General features: G+C 40.9%; 1 protein-coding gene across 5 annotated transcripts in view; it reads left to right on the plus strand.

The window, feature by feature from the left end:
- The window catches only part of TANC2 (tetratricopeptide repeat, ankyrin repeat and coiled-coil containing 2), a 702,178-nt gene that overhangs the window by 184,894 nt on the left and 497,188 nt on the right, over nt 1-20,096 (plus strand). For all 5 annotated transcript variants that reach the window (XM_043503351.1, XM_043503352.1, XM_038385380.2 and 2 more), the window contains one exon: nt 14,936-15,035. In XM_043503351.1, coding sequence (XP_043359286.1) covers nt 14,969-15,035 — 67 coding nt within the window. In that variant the 5' untranslated portion in view covers nt 14,936-14,968. The remainder of the gene's footprint in view (nt 1-14,935; nt 15,036-20,096) is intronic.

Here is a 20,096-nt window from a genome sequence, read left to right on the forward strand (position 1 = left end):
CACTTCTACCTGTTGAGATTAGTGAAACAGCCCCTAAAAATCCATTCAATACATGTACAAAACGTATTTCTGCCTTCACGCTATAGTATGAAAAAAGAGTTGTGAAAAGTTTTTTGTCTTTTCTATCTTTTATCAAGGATGCCACTGTCTCTAATTGTTGATGTGTTATTGCTATTATCAGTAATATACTTTGTTACTATAAGCGTTTTTTGATATAGGATTGCAACGTGTACACATTCCTTATCTAAGTTTAAGCATTCTGTTTCTTTTATTAAGACATCTCTCCAGCACTCTAATTTCTACTCCACATATAAGAATATTTATCTTTAGAGGAATTGAAGTTTTCTACCTGTAACTGATATTAACTGAAGGTGACAACCATAACTTGTTGATTAACTTCATCTGAAGAGCTCGGTAGGAATAACATTTTTTAAACATTATACTGAAAAAATAATTGATAGATAGAGGCTTTGATGCAGAGTCCTTGTACTCGGTATGTGTCATCATTTGTAAAAGTAAATTTCACAAATTGCTTCTCTGGAACAAATTTTTTTTATTTTTTTTTATTACAGTAGTGCCAACCAAGAATGGGGTCCCATTGTACTAGGTACTGTACAAATGTAGAATGAGAGTCCTACCCCAAAGTGCTTACCCTCTAAATAGACAAGGTAGATAAAGGATAAGGGGGAAAGGCTGTAACATACAAAAAGCGGAATTGTTTTAAAATACAATGTTAGTGCTACTATTTCTTTTTAAAATGTTTAAATGTTCTGAATGTGGTTAGTGAGGAGTGGATTAGCTAGATGGAAAAAATAAGGAAGGGTGAGAGGACATAGAAGGAATATGCTGGTGAAAAGAAGGAAAGGAAGGAGTGAGGCTGAGGTGAAGAGACTGAGGGAGAGGGCAGACTGGAAACTATAGAAAACAGCCTTGAGACATAGTCAGCATCTGATGGTCCCTGCTTATGTGCAACTGATCTGCTGGCTTCATTCTCTGATTATCTTCACCCTTCAGTTTCTTTCCCCTTGGCCACCTAGGCGGGTGTCACAAGGATCTTAGTGTCCCCAAAGGGGTTTATGCATCTCCCTTGCACGGTTCTGAGCCCAAGGGGAGCTGGTGGGGAAGGGGTAGCCTTGGCTCCCTCCACCCTCACCCCCAGTGCTGCAGTACTTGGCTTAAACCGTTTCTGCTTCTAATTAGTACATTAATTAAATACTTGGAAGAAATTAAACTGCCTCTGCTTCTAATTAGTATATTAATTGAATACTCTGAAGGATTCTTACTCTCTATTTCTACCCCCTGGTTCCATAGTGCCGTTCAAAGACACAGACAAGACATTCCCTCCTCCAAAATAAAAGCCTTGGAAGTGTGTGAATGCAGAAATGGAAAGATGAAAATCTTACGCCTTTGTTTCTGGGTGTCATTTTATGTGGCTGCGGACATTCTGAACAGTGGACCAATGAACTTAGTCTGCAATATGTTGTGAGGTGGTGATTTATAATTATATTTTACAAATATTTAACTAGCCAAGGTTAAAACGCCACTGAAGGTATATCTAGTAGTTTAATGAACATTGTAATGGTTTTATTGCAGTAACTGTTAGAGAAAAAACCTGCTGATTTCACTGAGTATAGAAATTCTGTAAATATACTGCCCCACTGTGAATTATCGTACACACTTTTGTGTGCTCTCATCACAACAAAAATAAAGATGAGGTGGAGAGGAAATTTGTCTAGCATGGAGTCCTCTTTTTGTGGTATGTGGAAGACTTCGGAACTTGATTTTCAGAGGTGTTCAGCACCTGCAGTTCTCATTCACTTCCTAGTGTTCAGTATCTCTGAAAATGGGGCCCTGAATTTTTAGGAAGAGATATCCAATGCTCCAGTACATGTGGTGTCTAAAACTGAAGAGGCAAAGTGGTATAATGGTACAGAGGTACAGCAAGGGTCTGGGAATAATAACTTGGGTTTTATTCATGGCTGTGTAGTTAGTCATTCTAAGCAGTTTGTTCAATGTCAAACTTATGCCTCAGTTTACCAGTCTGTACAAAGGGAATAACACTTCCCTACTTCTCTGGGATGTCATGATGCTTAATAAAAATGTGTAAACCATCTTTTATAATGCAGAATTTTTTTTAAAAAAGTATTTTGGAATTGGAGAATCTGAGAATTGCATATTTTTCTCTCTGATTCTGGTATTTTGGGGTATGCTAGAACCAAATTAATTATTTATTCTTCAAGTGCTTGCTCATATCAATTCCATGGTTGGTGTGTACGCACCCATATGCACAGCTGCTGGACATTTTCCCTCCTAGAGAGTTCCTTTGAGGGATCAACAAGCATGTGGACCAAGGGGTCCAGTGGATATAGTATACTTTAGATTTTCAAGTATCAGAAGGGTAGCCGTGTTAGTCTGGATCTGTAAAAGCGGCAAAGAGTCCTGTGGCACCTTATAGACTAACAGATGTATTGGAGCATAAGCTTTCATAGGTGAATACCCGCTTCATCGGATGTCTGTAGTGGAAATTTCCAGAGGCAAGTATAAATATGCAAGCAAGAATCAGGCTAGGGATAACGAGGTTCATTCAATCAGGGAGGATGAGACCCTCTTCTAACAGTTGAGGTATGAACACCAAGGGAGGAGAAACTGCTTTTGTAGTTGGCTAGCCATTCACAGTCTATGTTTAATCCTGAGTTGATGGTGTCAAATTTGCAAATGAACTGAAGCTCAGCAGTTTCTCTTTGAAGTCTGGTCCTGAAGTTTTTTTGCTGCAGGATGGCTACCTTTAGATCTGCTATTGTGTGTCCAGGAAGGTTGAAGTGTTCTCCTACAGGTTTTTGTATATTGCCATTCCTAATATCTGATTTGTGTCCATTTATCCTTTCATGTAGGGACTGTCCAGTTTGGCCAATGTACATAGCAGAGGGGCACTGCTGGCTCATGATGGCGTATATTATATTGGTGGACGTGCAGATGAATGAACCGGTGATGGTATGTCTGATCTGGTTAGGTCCTGTGATAGTGTCGCTGGTGTAGATATGTGGGCAGAGTTGGCATCAAGGTTTGTTGCATGGATTGGTTCCTGAGTTAGAGTTACTATGGTGTGGTGTGTAGTTGCTGGTGAGAATATGTTTCAGGTTGGTGGGTTGTCTGTGGGCGAGGACTGGCTTGCCTCCCAAGGCCTCTGAAAGTGAGGGATCGTTGTCCAGGATGGGTTGTAGATCACTGATGATGCGTTGAAGAGGTTTTAGCTGAAGACTGTATGTGATGGTTCTGTTGGTTTCTTCCTTGGGCTTGTCTTGCAGCAGGAGGCTTCTGGGTACATGTCTGGCTCTGTTGATCTGTTTCCTTATTTCCTCGTGTGGGTATCATAGTTTTGAGAATGCTTGGTGAAGATCTTGTAGGTGTTGGTCTCTGTCTGAGGGGTTGGGGCAAATGGGGTTGTACCTCAGCACTTGGCTATAGACAATGGACCGTGTGGTGTGTCCGGGATGGAAGCTGGAGGCATGAAGGTAGGCATAGCGGTTGGTGGGTTTTCGGTATAAGGTGGTGGTAAAGTGACCATCACTTATTTGCATTGTGGTGTCTAGGAAGTGGACCTCCAATGTAGATTGGTCCAAGCTGAGGTTGATGGTGGGGTGGAAGCTATTGAAATCGTGGTGGAATCCTTCCAGGGTTTTCTTCCCAGGGGTCCAGATGATGAAGATGTCATCAGCATAGCATAGGTAGAGAAGGGGCGTGAGTGGACGAGAGCTGAGGAAGCGTTGTTCCAGGGTCAGCCATAAAAATGTCTGGAGGTATATAATTTGAAATAATTGTGCGTGAGGATAAAGTCACAGAGCTCAGCAGCCAGTTGTGCTGTGGCATCATCAGGGATACTGTTCCTGACAGCTTGTATTCCATCTGTGTGTGGGATGTTTGTGTAGAGAGCCTCTACATCCATGGTGGCTAGGATAGTGTTTTCTGGAAGATCACCAATGCATTGTAGTTTCCTCAGGAAATCAGTGGTGTCACAGAGAGAGCTGGGAGTGCTGGTGGTGTATGGTCTGTGTAGAGTGTCCACATATCCGGACGGTCCTTCAGTGAGAGTGCTAATGCCCGAGATGATGGGGCGTCCAGGATTTTCGGGTTTGTGGATGTTGGGTAGTAGATAGAATAACCCCAGTCGGGGCTCTAAGGGTATGTTGATTTGTTCCTGTGTTAGTGTAGGGAGTGTCCTGAGTAGATGGTGCAGTATCTTAGTGTATTCCTCAGTGGGATCTGAGGAAAGTGGCCTGTAGAATTTGGTATTGGAGATTTGTCTGGCAGACTCCTTTTTGGTAGTCAGACCTGTTCATGATGACAACAGCACCTCCTTTATCAGCCTCTTTGATTATAATGTCAGGGTTGTTTCTGAGGCTGTGGATGGCATTGCGTTCTGCACGATTTAGGTTATGAGGCAAACGATGTTGTTTTTCCACAATTTCTGCCTGTGCACGTTGGCAGAAGCATCCTAAGGTCCAGACTGTCATTTCGACCCTCAGGAGGAGTCCGTGTGGAGTTCTTCTTGTGCTGTTGGTGGGGGGGGGTATCTATGTATCAGTATGCTGTTCAGTGTTATCTTGAAAGTATTCTTTGAGTCAGAGTCGGCGAAAGTAGGCTTCCAGATCACCACAGAACTGTATCATGTTTGTGGGGGTGACGGGGCAGAAAGAGAGTCCCTGAGATAGGACAGACTCTTCTGCTGGGCTGAGTTTAGCTGGATAGATTGACGATATTGCTGGGTAAGTTAGGGGTACAACTGTTGTGGCCCCATGTGGCAGGTAGTATTTTAGACAGCTTACAGTCCTTTTTCCTTTGTAGAGAGAGGTGAAGTGTGTAATGTAGATCTCCTTTCTTATTTTAGTAAAGTCCGTTTGTATGGAAGGTTGGTTATTTATGACAGTCTCCAGGTTGGAGAGCTCTTTTTTTGATGTTTTCCTGTTTGCTGTATAGGATGCTGATCAGGTGGTTCCTCAGTTTATTTGATAGTGTGTGGCATAATCTCTCACTATGGTCTGTGCAGTATGTAGATAGCAATGGATTTTTCACCTTTGGTCCATTTGGTATGATGTCCATCCATTTGCATTTGGAAAGGAAGATGATATCTGTCTGTACTTGTGCAAGTTTCTTCATGAGGTTGATGGATTTCCACTCCATACGGCTAAATGCAGTGTCTTGCATGGTGTCAAGTATCAGAAGGGTAGCCGTGTTAGTCTGGATCTGTAAAAGCGGCAAAGAGTCCTGTGGCACCTTATAGACTAACAGACATATTGGAGCATAAGCTTTCGAGGGTGACTACCCGCTTTGTTGGATGCATGTAATGGAAATTTCCAGAGGCAGGTATAAATATGCAAGTAAGAATCAGGCTAGGGATAACAAGGTTAGCTCAATCAGAGAGGATGATGCCCTCTTCTAGCAGTTGAGGTATGAACACCAAGGGAGGAGAAACTGCTTTTGTAGTTGGCTAGCCATTTACAGTCTTTGTTTAATCCTGAGCTGACGGTGTCAAGTTTTTCTAAAAATAGATTTTCAGAAAGCCTTTGACAAGGTCCCTCACCAAAGGCTCTTATGCAAAGTAAGCTGCCATGGGATAAGAGGGAAGATGCTCTCATGGATTGGTAACTGGTTAAAAGACAGGAAACAAAGGGTAGGTATAAATGGTCAGTTTTCAGAATGGAGAGAGGTAAATAGTGTCCCTCAGGGATCTGTTCTGGGACCAGTACTATTTAACATATTCATAAATGATCTGGAAAAAGGGATAAACAGTAAGGTGGCAAAATTTGCAGATGATACAAAACTACTCAAGAAAGTTAAGTCCCAGGCAGACTGCGAAGAGCTACAAAAGGATCTCTCAAAACTGGGTGACTGGGCAACAAAATGGCAGATGAAATTTAATATTGATGAATGCAAAGTAGTGCACATTGGAAAGCATAATCCCAACTATACATATAAAATGATGGGTCTAAATTAGCTGTTACCTCTCAAGAAAGACATCTTGGAGTCATTGTGGTTAGTTCTCTGAAAACATCCACTCAGTATGCAGCGGCAGTCAAAAAAGCAAACAGAATGCTGGGAATAATTAAGAAAGGGATAGATAATAGGACAGAAAATATCATGTTGCCTCTATATAAATCCATGGTACGCCCACATCTTTAATACTGTATGCAGATGTGGTCACCCCATCTCAAAAAAGATATATTGGAATTGGAAAAGGTTCAGAAAAGGACAACAAAAATGTATGAAACAGCTTCCGTATGAGGAGAGAGTAATAAAACTGGGACTTTTCTGCTTGGAAAAGAGACGGTATGATTGAGGTCTATAAAATCACGAATGGTGTAGAGAAAGTAGATAAGGAAGTGTTGTTTACTACTTCCCATAGCACAAGAACTAGGGGTCACCAAATGAAAGTATTTTTTCATACAATGCACAGTCAACCTGTGGAACTCCAAGCCAGAGGATGTTGTGAAGGCCAAGACCATCACAGGGTTCAAAAAAACTAGATAAATTCATGGAGGATAGGTCCATCAATGGCTATTAGCCAGGATCGGCAGGAATGGTATCCCTAGCCTCTCTTTGCCAGAAGCTGGGAATGAGTGACAGAGTATTGATCACTTGATGATTACCTGTTCTGTTCATTCCCTCTGGAGCAACTGGCACTAGCCACTGTCGGAAGATAGGGTACTGGGCTAGATGGACTCTTGGTCTAACCCAGTAGGACCATTCTTATGTTCCTCTCGCGGAACCAGAGCTGTCTGCTTCCCCCGAATCTAGCGTTCCTTCATCTGACAGCATGGCTTCTGCGTGACTGAATGCTGAGGAACATCCCTGCCTGGTACAAGTTCAGCACATCCTGCTAGGTAACAGGAAGCCTCTACCAGGGCCGCCTACCTGGCCAAGTGGAAACGCTTTACCTGTTGGGCCTCTGATCAGGGGGTTTCCTCCTCCAGGTCCTTGCTTCAATCCATCTTGGACTACCTGCTTCACCTCAAACTCCAAGGCTTGGCCCTTTCGTCAGTTAAGGTGCACTTGGCAGCTATCTTGGCCCTTCATCCTCTGATCCAGGGCAGATTGGTTTTCTCTCAGGAAATGTCACTCAGGTTCCTGAAAGGCTTGGAGAAGCTCTACCCTCAGGTCCACGACCCAATCCCTCCTTTAATCTGGTTCTCTCTTGGCTCATGGATCCCCCCTTCGAGCCATTGGCATCCTGCTCCCTGCTTCTCCTCTCATGGAAGGTGACCTTCCTGTAGCGATCACTTCAGCCTGACAGATCTCCAAGATCAGAACATCGATGTCAGAACACCCTTACCCGGTTTTCTGTAAGGATAAGGTCCCCCTGTGCCCCCATCTGGCCTTCTTACCAAAGGTGGCATCACAATTCCACTATAATCAGGACATCTTCCTCCCAGTCTTCTTTCTGAAGCCCCACAGGTCTAATGAGGCGCACAGGCTGCACTCTTCAGATGTTAGACAGCCCTTAATCTTCTACATCGAGAGGACTAAACCCTTCCGTAAGTTGACTCAGCTCTTCATTGTGATAGCAGACAGGATGGAGGGCCTGCTGGTTTTCTCTCGGAGGATCTCCTCATGGACATCGGCCTGCATCAAGTTCTGCTATGAGGAAATAGGAGTGTCACCTCTTACTATCATGAATGCCCATTCCATTAGAACGTAGGCTTCTTCAGCAGCCTTCCTCGCATAGGTACTGATTCAAGATATCTGCACCTGGTCTTCTATTCATATCTTTGCGTCCCACTATGCCATCACCCAGCAGGTCCAGGATGATGCCAGCTTTGGCAAAACAGTGTTGCAAGCAGTACGACCGTGAACTCTGAGCTCACCCCTATTGCTTGTGAGTCACCTAACATGGAATCAACATGAAGCGATGGTCTCCAGTTGCAGTGGGGGAGGTCTAAGTTGGAATTAGGAAACACTATTTCACTAGGAGGGTGGTAAAGCGCTGGAATGGGTTACCTAGGAAGGTGGTGGAACCTCCATCCTTAGAAGTTTTTAAGGCTGGGCTTGACAAAGCCTTGGCTGGGATGATTTAGTTAGTGTTGGTCCTGCTTTGAGCAGGGGATTGGACTAGATGGACTTCTGAGGTCTCTTCCAACACTAATATTCTATGATTCTGTGAGCAAGCACTCGAAGAAGAAAAAGCAGTTACTTACCGTTTGTAACTGTTGTTCTTTGAGATGTGTTGCTCATGTCCATTCCATGTCCTCCTCCCCTGCTGCCGGAGTTGATGGCAAGAAAGAACTCAGAGAGTGCGGGGCCGACGGCATACCATATACTGGCTCATGAGCATGGTTTCCAAAGGGTGCCAGAGCCGGCCCTACTGATACCACTAGGGGAAAAAATGTCAGGCAGCCCTGCATGTGGGTGCGCACAAACCTAACATGGAATGGATGTGAGCAACACATCTTGAAGAACAACAGTTATGAAAGGAAAGTAGCCATTTTATCTCAATGGATAATCCAAAATACGGTCACATGGATGCTGCTTTTGTTATTCAGCCAACGGAGAAAAAGTAAAGAGAACTCTTTTCTCCCATCAAGGTTGCATATAAAAGCACAGTGACAAACACTAGTCTGTGTTTAGTTAGGCAGCTTGTTGGCAAAATTGTTTATTGATGTATTTCTATGTTTATAGATGTGTCTATGGATCTGTGTTAAACGGAATATCTTGCTTTCTTTTGTTGTACACCATAATGAAAAGAAATATTATTTATGTCATGCCTGTGTTTGTAGTCTTCTGTATTAACTTATTAATAAAATTAGATCTGTTTTTCTGATGGTAGAATAAATTGGCTAATGGACAGAGCTGTTCAAGCCAATACTGTTAGGCTAAGGCAGCACATAAAACAGTGAAAATATTTAAGTCTCTTCTAGTCCACAATTTTATGAATAACCTGCCCCAGCAATTGGAACAGAATCTGGTTGGATCCTGGTGAAGCACTTGAGCTGCTAGAGTGGGCCTAGCAACTGCTTGGCTGGATGAGACTCCATTCTTCCTCTGCATACTCCCCTGAAGATTCACTCTCTCCCAGATGCAGATTAAGCTAGGGGTCAGGGAGATGGCAGTAACTACTGAGGGAAAAAGCCCTCAGCAGGCTTGTCTCCTTTATAAAATGTTGTGTTCAAACATAGTTGTGAAGTCATCTTAACTGACATCATGCTAACGATGACTGAGGGCTCTGTGTAAAGCAGGGCAAATCAAGTGCAGCATCACATCATATAATTGTAATTAAACCTTGGTCCCAACAGGTTTTTCTCACCATTAGCACACACAGTGTTCAACGTGACATTTCTTGGTCTGCACTGATTGGAGTGTCGGGGTAGCATAGTGTCAGGTAATTCAACTCTTCATAATCATATTTAAAAACAATAACTTTTTGTAATGTAGACAAGCCCAGAGGGAGCTACTGAGAAAACCTTTGCCTCTGAGCATAAAGGCAGAAGACTAGAGCAATGTTAGTAGAGTTTGCAAGGTGTCTGTAGAGTCTGCTGACAGAAAGACTGCACTAGTTAAAAAAGAGGAGTCTCTTTCCTGCCTCAGAAGCTTGAGAAAACCCTTTTCTAAGCCTGATATTGCAATGGATTCCAATGATAAAAACAAAAAGTAATGGTCTAAATATGTATTTCAGGAAGCATGGCTCTTTCGTTATTAGAAGGTAGTTAGAGCTGCCCATTGCTGTGCGCTGAGCTACCTGTTTGGTTTTACAAATGAAGTGTCTAATAACACTAAACATTAACTTGGATGTCTTTGGTTGTTTGTTTGCATAAAGTTGTTCTTACATTTGTTTTAGCTCCTTGACATTTACTTAGAAGTTGCCTTGATGTATTTGCTGAATTTTTTGAGCTTCTGTCTGTTGTAGAACTTGTTTTGGTCTTTGTGCTTCGTACTTATTTCAAAAAGAAAAGGAGTACTTGTGGCACCTTAGAGACTAACAAATTTATTTGAGCATAAGCTTTTGTGAGCTACAGCTCGCTTCATTATTTCAGTTGAGGTATGACTACCAAGCCATTGCTTTGCAAAAAGAGAACCTAAATGTAATTGTGGGTAATACTTTTATATATTTAAAAATGAAACCAGTGATATGGTTGAGCCAAGTAAGCTTGAACTGGTTACAAAAAAGAAACACGCAAATGCAGCATAGGTAAATATTAGAAATAGAGCCTGATCCTAGTATCGCTCCACTGACTGCAGAGAAGATACTCCTGATTTACATTAGTATAAATGAGAGGCGAATCATATGCACAAAGGTCGCAAATGGATATCTTATTGCCCGACTCACTGGGAATTACAAACTTTGAAGATACAATAGAACCTCAGGGTTACGAACACCAGAGTTACGAACTGACCAGTCCACCATGCACCTCATTTTGAACTGGAAGTATGCAATCAGGCAGCAGCAGAGACAGAAAAAAGAAAAAAGCAAGTACAGTACAGAACTGTGTTAAACTACAGTACTAAAAAAATAAAGGCATTTTGTTCAATTGCAAACTTTTGAAAGAACAGCCATAACGTTTTGTTCAGCGTTACAAACATCCTCCGTTCCCGAGGTGTTCATAACTCTGAGGTTCTACTGTAACATATATGGGAATACCTTAGTGATCTTATCCCACGTGACGTATTCATAGCAGACTATCTAGCATCCATTGTGGCATGTTATTAACTCTGATGACTAGCAGAATTGATTCTTTCTCTTCTTCATTCTAGATTAATCTTTCTGTATTCTGTGACATTATCAACTTTTATTTATATTGGCTTCTCATTGATTTCTTCCTTGTGATAAAGTGATGCTGAATCATTGTAGGCTTTGACATTCTTCACAAACAGGTGGGGGAGGTGGGGTGATCTAACAAAAATTAACTGCATTAGGGCTGAGCAAATTGGTTTGTTTAAAATGAGAACAAACTTGAAACATCATTCTACAGCTGAACTGATAAAATTAACTTTTTATGTGCCAATGATGTGGTCAGCGCTGTACAAGACTCAAAGGAAGAAACAGACTGCCTTAAAGATTTAGTAATCTAAATTGATAGAAAACACAAAATGCACTGGCAGATCCTGGGGATGGTTTTATCTTTGGGTATGTGGGAGTTTTCTTATTTTGTTTAGATTTTTAAAAGGACTTAGATGAGAACTCCCTCAACACCTCATCCCATTACAGTGTCTTGTTTCTCTTCTTGCTTTTCTGTCCAGATTGGCATAATCTCAACTATTCTCACGGGATGTAAAATATTTAATTTTAGTGAAGTGCTCTGACGGGCTCCATTTACGTCTTGAACTTTTTCCATTTTAGTTAGTAATTGGTGACCAAGCTTTGTGGTTTAGTAGTTAGAGTAAAAGTTTGGGAGTCTTGAGGATTCTGTGCTAGGTTCTTAATGCAGTTTACCTATTTATTTATTCTGACCTTGATCATCTCACTTGACTTTATTCTGCCTCATTTAAAACCAGCTTGAAAATGGGACAGAAGAAGACTTTGCTGAGGAAAAGGTGATGTATTTGATCGTTCCTCGATAAATAAATTACACACAATAATCATCTCCCGTATAACTGGTACATTGCCCACCGCTGCCTCCTTCTCAAAAGGTAGAGAGGTCCAATTGGGATCTGTCTGCCCTCGAATACTGTTAGTTACTTGATTTGCAGTCACACTGCAGAAAGATGCCACTATGGGTAGGATGACCGTGTGAACTTCTCACTAATCTGCCAGTGGTACCCTTCGAGGGAGGCAAGGAGATGTTTAAGAAATTTTATATTTTTGGAGCCATAAAATAATTGGGTTCCTGGTAGTATTCGTGCAGTCAAACATATTACGTCATAGATATTATATTTAAAAGATGTTCTTTTGGTATAAGAGGTTAAGAAAAAACAGTAATATCAAAATTGATGAATAATCCTGTCTCAAAAAATACCATTGTATCTGCTTGATGGAATAATCTGTTAACTCTTCCTATAACACATCGCTTTTTACAACACCTTTTTTCAGCAGGTGAGGATTTATATAGCAGTTTGGCCTCTTTAGCTGCAAATCTGTACAAAAGCACTTGAAGAGTTAATATTAATTTCAGATACGACGAAGTCTCAATTGGTGGTGTAAACATCCAGTCAGTGGATGCAGAAATGTACTGCCTTCTAGTTTTCTGGCTCCAAGCCCAGATAAGTATATCTGGATTAGTGGACCACGAAACCTTTTTGCTAGTGACCACTTTTTCAGCTCCATTTTATGCATAATGATACAGCATTGCATGCATAATGATACAGCATTGCATGTTTTATCAGCCTAAATCTTTTGACTAATACTTCATTTCTGTGTGATTAATCTATTTGGGATTATTATTCCTATAATATGCTCAAGTATCACCTTGATTTCTTCTGCCTTCTGTTTACCTGTAGTTTAGACTTGTAAATTAGTTTTTACTCTTCCTGATATTTCACAGATTATCGTGTATGTGAGTATCTTGTAATGAAATGTATTATTTATTAAAAGGAACAGTCTTATTGATACCATATTGAAATCAGAGGAAGATTGTGCAAAGCCCAGAGCTTTGTTTTTTGTATAGTAAACTAGAGCAGGGGTTTTTAACTTTTTTTCTTTCTGAGGCCCCCCAACATGCTATTAAAAACTCCACAGCCCACCTGTGCCACAACAATACAGCCTTGGCCCCATTCCCGGCCCCTGACCTGCCCCCTGTCCCTCCACCAGTTTTTCTGCATATAAAAGTCAGGACCAGCATTAGGGAGAGCTGGAGACTGCTCGGGGCCCCATGAATCTACATTGCTCAGGCTCCAGCTTCAGCCCTGGGTGGCAGGGCTCAGGGCCCCAGGCTTCAGCCCCATGCAGTGCATTGGGCCCCTGCAAGTCTAATGCTGGCCCTGCTTGGCGGACCCCCTGAAACCTGCTCGCAGCCCCCCCAGGAGCCCCCAGGCCCCTGGCTGAGAGCCACTGAACTACAGCATGACAACAGTCTACAGAAAATAACAACAGAACTCTTATTTAGTACTGTTGTGTATATGGCCAAGCTGATAAGTTCAAGATCTTCAATTTGCTTGCCAAATAGGAAGCTTTGAATAATGGCTGATTGTCTGAAAACTTGCTCTTAAATGGTGTATTATTTATTTCGGGTTTAGAGGGGAAGCCTAAACACAGATTTTTTTCAGTTCTAATATCGTTATATAGGACATCAGACATAATGTAGTATGACGTTAATGACCCTCAAACACATAGCGAGTGCATACCCTGTACTCTGTTAAAAGGGAAAATAAAAAAATATTCCAAGATTCTTATGCTCACATGGAGAAGGTACTTAAAAGTCAGGAAATGCTAAAGTTAAGGTCACCCACACAAGTTTAACTCTTTCCCTTGTGAGTATGTATTTTTATTGCTGTCTCTAATTAAATTATAATATTTCTCCAGTAATTGAATAGAGCGTATTACAATGACTTTTGACAACCTTAGATGCACATATATAGCATTTTGAATTCTGTATACTGCTCTGAGTATTTGAAAAAAAGTTAATTAAAATCACTTGTATACAATCTGTCTTATTTGTTACACATCCTACAAGAAGTATATCACAGGGTTGTAAAAAAAGTATTATATTTTATTAATTGAGCACCAATATGTGATCATATAACTGAAGACTATACTAATGTGTACACCCAGAATGGATCAGAGTTAAGTTTGCAAGTATATCCTTAATTTTGATATTTCCTGACCTTTGAGTTGTTTACTGTTGTTTTAATCTAGTTTTTAAAATGAATTGCCTACTCTGAAAAAAGGGATTTCCACTGGCACTCCCTGTTTCATGCATCTTATGAAGTTTGGAAAAGGGAGCTCCTGTCCAGAATACTTTGGAAGCTGTGCGGTTTATCCATACAAGACACACACAGACCAGTGGTCCCCAAACATTTCACTGTCACACCCTCCCCCCTTACTCCTGTCTGCGCCCCCTCCTGGTAGCGGGGCCCTGGATCTGGGGCGGGGGGGGGAAGGGGTAAGAGGACCAAGGCTGGGCTGCACCTGGGGGCAGGTTTGAGGCTGGGGGCCGGGGCAGAAGAGGAGCTGAAGATGGGGGCTGAGGCTGGGGACATGGCTAGGGCTGGAAGCGGAGCTGCAGCTGGGAGGTGGCGGTGGGGCTGGGCCTGAGCTGAGAGTGGAGCCATGGTTGTGGGGCAAGGCTGGAGCTGAGGGCAGAGCAGGGCTGGGTGATGCACCCTCCCTGCCCCCCGTTTGGGCTGGCCTGGGCTCCACCATGCCCCCCCCCCTTGAACATTTGGGGCATTCCCCACAGTTTGGGGACCTTTGACAAAGACTGAGAAAAAGATACTGATTACTGTATTAACATCAGTCAAATTAATGTTTTCTGAGTTTGGAGTCTTCTGTTTTTCCTTGTCAACTTACCAAAATATGTGATGTTTAACTGCCCTTGAAGCTAAAGACGCTACCTTGTAGTCTGTAGGTCAGTGTCAACAAGACTGACAGATCTTCTGAGCAATGCCATAGGTCCTGGCAGGTTCAGCCTTGGTAGTAGTGTCACTTGGAGACTGACTTGGCTGACTGTCATGCCCTTCCCAACCCATAGGAACGAAGCTGGATAATAATATGTCTTAACTGTTCAACATGGGTACTGGCAGTGAATGATGATGAAGAAATTCTGTATTGTACTGAAAACAGTCAATCTGGATGAATAAAGATATTTGAAATGTTAGATTTTGAGAGTGGCAATTTATATTTTTAGGGAATATAGAAAGTCTTAATGTTTTATGTTCCGTTTTTTGCTGTCAGTGTAGTGATTTGAAGTTTTTATCTTAAGGTCCTCTTACTGTTTTTCCAAAATGTTTCCATGTTGACAAATCAAAGCTTATATTCCTATGCCAAACCATACCTTTGTTTTGTTTTACACAGATTTTGGGGTGCACAGAGCAGAATAGTGCAGCCATGTTTCGAAACAGTCTCAAGATGCTTCTTACAGGTGGGAAATCAAACCGCAAAAACAGGTCCAGTGGTAAGTAAATGAAGAATCCTCCTCATACATATCATTTTATCTATATCTTTGCTTAAAAGTTGAACTGAATTTTAAGTCATATTCAGTTTTGCTCTTAATGATTATTTTTACTGCCATATGTGTACTGTATGTGTGTTTAATTGAAGTATGACCCTGTATGGTCTTCTAGACTCAGAACATCATTATAGATTATTAAAGTGCTTCTTTTTCTTACTTTACTGTGCGCGAGACTATTATTCATTTTAGGAAAAGGCATAAGCACTATCCAGACCACAAAAATAGTGTATAAAGAATCCAGACTCCTATGCTAATCTAACATTACGATTCAGGTTTTAATCCTGTAAATGAAATACATTTAGAGTTAGAGTTAAGTTAGAGTTAAGTTTTTCCCAAGAAAAAGGAATTTGTGACACTACTTTACAATGAGATCTTTTTGTATGAACGTGCTTACATAAAACATGTGCAATAATATATAATGCTACTCATGCGTATGGAAAAAACTGGAGTGTGATTATGTAATGAAAGGCAATGTTGCAGAAGTGCAGCTAGAACTGCAAGATGAGGTTCTGTAAGAAATTGCGTATTCATTCTGATGCACACAGGATATATGTATTCTACAAAGTCCTCTTTTGGGAGGGACTTCTATTCAAGTGTTAACCAGAGTTGGCTTTTGAAATCTAATTAGATATCTGCTCATGTCAGTATGTCTGCATGATAATGAGTGGTGATTGAATCTTCAGGAAATGAGATGATAGTAGCAGAAGTCAAACTCGGGTCTCATTGCACAACATAGCAGAACCTTACTTCTATATCTGACAAGATATATAAAAATGGTAATTATATACATCACATCTCAGAAAAACATAACATTTGAACCAGCTAGTTTCAGATAGTCACCAGTTTAAGTTCTAAACAGTTCCAAACCTGCTTTGTTTTTAAAATTAGAAAAGATCAGGCCTATTAAGATTATGTTATGGTGGAATGATAGTGACATCATACTTGAGGCTGCAACAGAATTTTAATTTGGACAGGAGCTCCCTTTATTTCTCAGAAGTGTTGTAAAAATGGTGAAAATTAAAAAAAAAAATTCAGACCGTGTATATGAATTTTTCATGTTGGGTTGATGCAGTTTTGGTTCATACGCACAGAACACTGTATTTTCTACAGTGCTGTTGATAGCACACTCAATAAAACTTTCATTTCCATCTCCAACCAATATCGAAGAGCACTACATTGTACAACTTTATCAAACTCGCATTCACAAAAACCTTAACAGCTGTCTCATTCTGTTTAATCTGCTGATCAGCACATCTGTCAGTCTCTTTGCATTTGGGAAGTTATTCAGTCATAATATTGCTGAGGTTGCTGTTAAAGTTTTTTGCATTAAAATGTGAGTTTGATGCAGTTAGGGTATATGTAGCTCTTCAATATCTGTTGGAGATGGAAATGAAAGTCTTACAGAATTTTGAAGTATGTTATCGACAGTGTTGTAGACAATAGGAATATGGCAAGGATTTAAGGATTTTTTTTAATTTAACTTTTTATTTCTGTGTGTTTAAGGTTTTTGGTGGATGAAGCCTGCGGTCACCTTAACTGTCATTAAACAAAGTTTGTGCTTGTGTTAATAACTACTTCAAATAATGGTATCTTGAGAAATATTGGTATCTTACGTACTGTACTACAGCACACTCATTTGTTTATTTGTCTCTGTGTAACTTGAGCAATGTGATAAATGGAATTGATATCTGGAGGTATTCAGTAATTAAATGGAGAAAAATATAAATGTTTCCTGTTTGCATTGTGCTCTATATGCGGTTAATATTTATAATCTTCAGAAAGAAAGGCGGGATCCCCCAGATACTAAATCTTGGTTTACAGTATGTTTATTGGGTGAAATTACCATTAATCCTTAGTTTATCATGTATTCAGATCCAGTAGAGAACAGTTTTCAGAGCAGCAGCCGTATTAGTCTCTGTTCGCAAAAAGAAAAGGAGTACTTGTGGCACCTTAGGGACTAACAAATTTATTTGAGCATAAGCTTTCATGAGCTACAGCTCACTTCATTGGATGCATTCAATGGAAAATACAGTGGGGAGATTTACATACACACACAGAGAACATGAAACAATGGTTTTTATCATACACATTGTAAGGAGAGTGATCACTTAAGATGAGCTATTACCAGCAGGAAGTGGGGGGAGGAGGAAAACCTTTTGTGGTGATGATCAAGGTGGGCCATTTCCAGCAGTTAACAAGAATGTCTGAAGAACAGTAGGGGGGGTGGGGGGGAGAAATAACGTGGGGAAATAGTTTTACTTTGTGTAATGACCCATGCACTCCCAGTCTCTATTCGAGCCTAAGTTAATTGTATCTAGTTTGCAAATTAATTCCAATTCAGCAGTCTCTCGTTGGAGTCTGTTTTTTGAAGTTTTTTTTGTTGAAGGATAGCCATTCTCAGGTCTGTAATCGAGTGACCAGAGAGATTGAAGTATTCTCCGACTGGTTTTTGAATGTTATAATTCTTGACATCTGATTTGTGTCCATTTATTCTTTTACGTAGAGACTGTCCAGTTTGACCAATGTACATGGCAGAGGGGCATTGCTGGCACATGATGGCATATATCACATTGGTAGATGCGCAGGTGAACGAGCCTCTGATAGTGTGGCTGATGTGATTAGGCCCTATGATGGTGTCCCCTGAATAGATATGTGGACAGAGTTGGCAACAGGCTTTGTTGCAAGGATAGGTTCCTGGGTTAGTGGTTCTGTTGTGTGGTGTGTGGTTGCTGGTGAGTATTTGCTTCAGATTGGGGGGCTGTCTGTAAGCAAGGACTGGCCTGTCTCCTATGATCTGTGAGAGTGATAGGTCATCCTTCAGAATAGGTTGTAGATCCTTGATGATGCGTTGGAGAGGTTTTAGTTGGGGGCTGAAGGTGATGGCTAGTGGCATTCTGTTATTTTCTTTGTTGGGCCTGTCCTGTAGTAGGTGACTTCTGGGTAACTGCTGGAAATGGCCCACCTTGATTATTACCACAAAAGGTTTTCCTCCTCCCCCCGCCCGTGCTGGTAATAGCTCATCTTAAGTGATCACTCTCCTTACAGTGTGTATGATAAAACCCATTGTTTCATGTTGTGTGTGTGTGTGTGTGTGTGTGTGTGTAAATCTCCCCACTGTATTTTCTGAATGTATCCGATGAAGTGAGCTGTAGCTCACGAAAGCTTATGCTCAAATAAATTTGTTAGTCGCTAAGGTGCCACAAGTACTCCTTTTCTTTTTAGTAGAGAACAGTGTAATTGAAAATTTACTCATAAATCAGTTTGGAAAGGACTAAGGTGTATAGACTCGTTTCTTGACAGAGAAAACAGACAGTTTTAAAATTAAAATTTACACCCAGATTCCTTGCAATGAATAAGCCATCAAAGCCCCTTCTTCTCACACTGCAGTCTCTCTACCACCTTCCTATGGATGTGTTTACAGTAAGTATTAACTCACACTTTTTGGCCAGGATTGTTCTATGAGAGATGCTGTGTGTGTCTTTTCTATCTGTGAAGAAGAAATTTGGAAAATATTACTATACATTTTCATTATAGTCTACTGAATTTTTATAGCTTACCAATTTAAATATAGATTTTCATTTTAGAGAGAGACTATGTGTATTTGCTGGGAGACCATAGCAAGTGGTAGAGAAATGGGATGGACACCCAGTAAGGTGAGGAAATAGGGGGGAACTTTTAAGGCAGACTGAAGTGGAGAATTCTTACTCTTTAATTATGTATGGTACAGCTAGATAGACAAGAAAGTTAATAGAAGACAAGCCAAAGAAGACAATAAACTAATTTCTGCTGCCCTGAAAAGTCTTTGTAAAGCCAAAAGGGTAAATTCATCTGCCAATTCTATGGCTCTTAAATTGTAGAATCCATGGTGCCTTACCCATATTTCTGAAATCAGCATCTGAGACAGTACATGATACCAAATCTGGTGGGCTCAAACATGACCCGTATCTTACCAGTCTTCGTTGAAACCTCTTTCATAGCTACTTTCAGCAACTTTCTTGTATCTTTCTTTCTGGTATTTTTTGTTGCTGTAACTTTGAATAGATGGATTGTGGAGCTGTTAAACCATTATGAAGGAACTCTTTATGCACTTCTAGACCGACAGAGCAGACTTGAGTTCCAGTGTTACTTAATCAACATTAAATTCTGAATTTGATTGCTGTCAGGACTTCTTTTTAGCATTTACTGTTCATTATCCTCATCTATAGAAAAGAAACACATTAATTGTCAGAAATGCTTTGAATTTCATATAATGACTAACACATTCAGAAGATCTGATAGCCTATGCATGTCAAGCTCATTCAGTGGAAAGGGCTTTATTCTGTTTTGAACTTTAGTCAGCCGGACATACCTCCCTCAGTCCATAGCCAAACTCCCAATAATTTCTCATGGAGGTCTGCACAAAAAATAGAATATGCCTGTATAATATCTAAACTTTTAGTTATTCAGTACCTTGTTGTTCCAGTTAATATCACTTGGTGAGGGGGGAAAAAGCTTACCTTTAAGAGCATGGTTGTTTCTGCTTTTTGTTTCTCTTCCTTCCCCATTTTCCATTCACTATTTGCAGTGGTTGCCAGTACCCCACTCCCCACGTGCTTAACTCCCAATTTCTTTTCCATTCATCTGCTAAAATTATGCAGAGTTAAATAGCTAGTGTTGTCGTTAGGCATTATAGTTGACACTTTACTGAGATTAGTAAAGGATTGTGAGTTGACATCTCTCAAGATGGTCTACCCTGCATGCTTCTTTCAGTTCCTTAAAGTGTACACACCTGTGTAGCTCTCCAGCACAGGTATAAATAGCAGTGTAGACAGTGAGGCACGGCTTAGGCGAGTAGAGCAAAGATACGCTTGCAAATGTCTCTCTACTCACCCAAGCTGTGCTTACCTCTCTACGCTGCTATTTTTAGCATTGCAGTGTCCCACTACCTCCTTGCTGCTGGAGCTTTTCTCCACCGCCAGAAGACCCTGGCAGCAGGGAAGGGCTTTGGTAGGGAGGAGGCAGCAG

The sequence above is a fragment of the Dermochelys coriacea genome, chromosome 27, assembly GCF_009764565.3.
Source record: "Dermochelys coriacea isolate rDerCor1 chromosome 27, rDerCor1.pri.v4, whole genome shotgun sequence".
In the NCBI taxonomy this organism is placed as follows: domain Eukaryota; kingdom Metazoa; phylum Chordata; order Testudines; family Dermochelyidae; genus Dermochelys; species Dermochelys coriacea.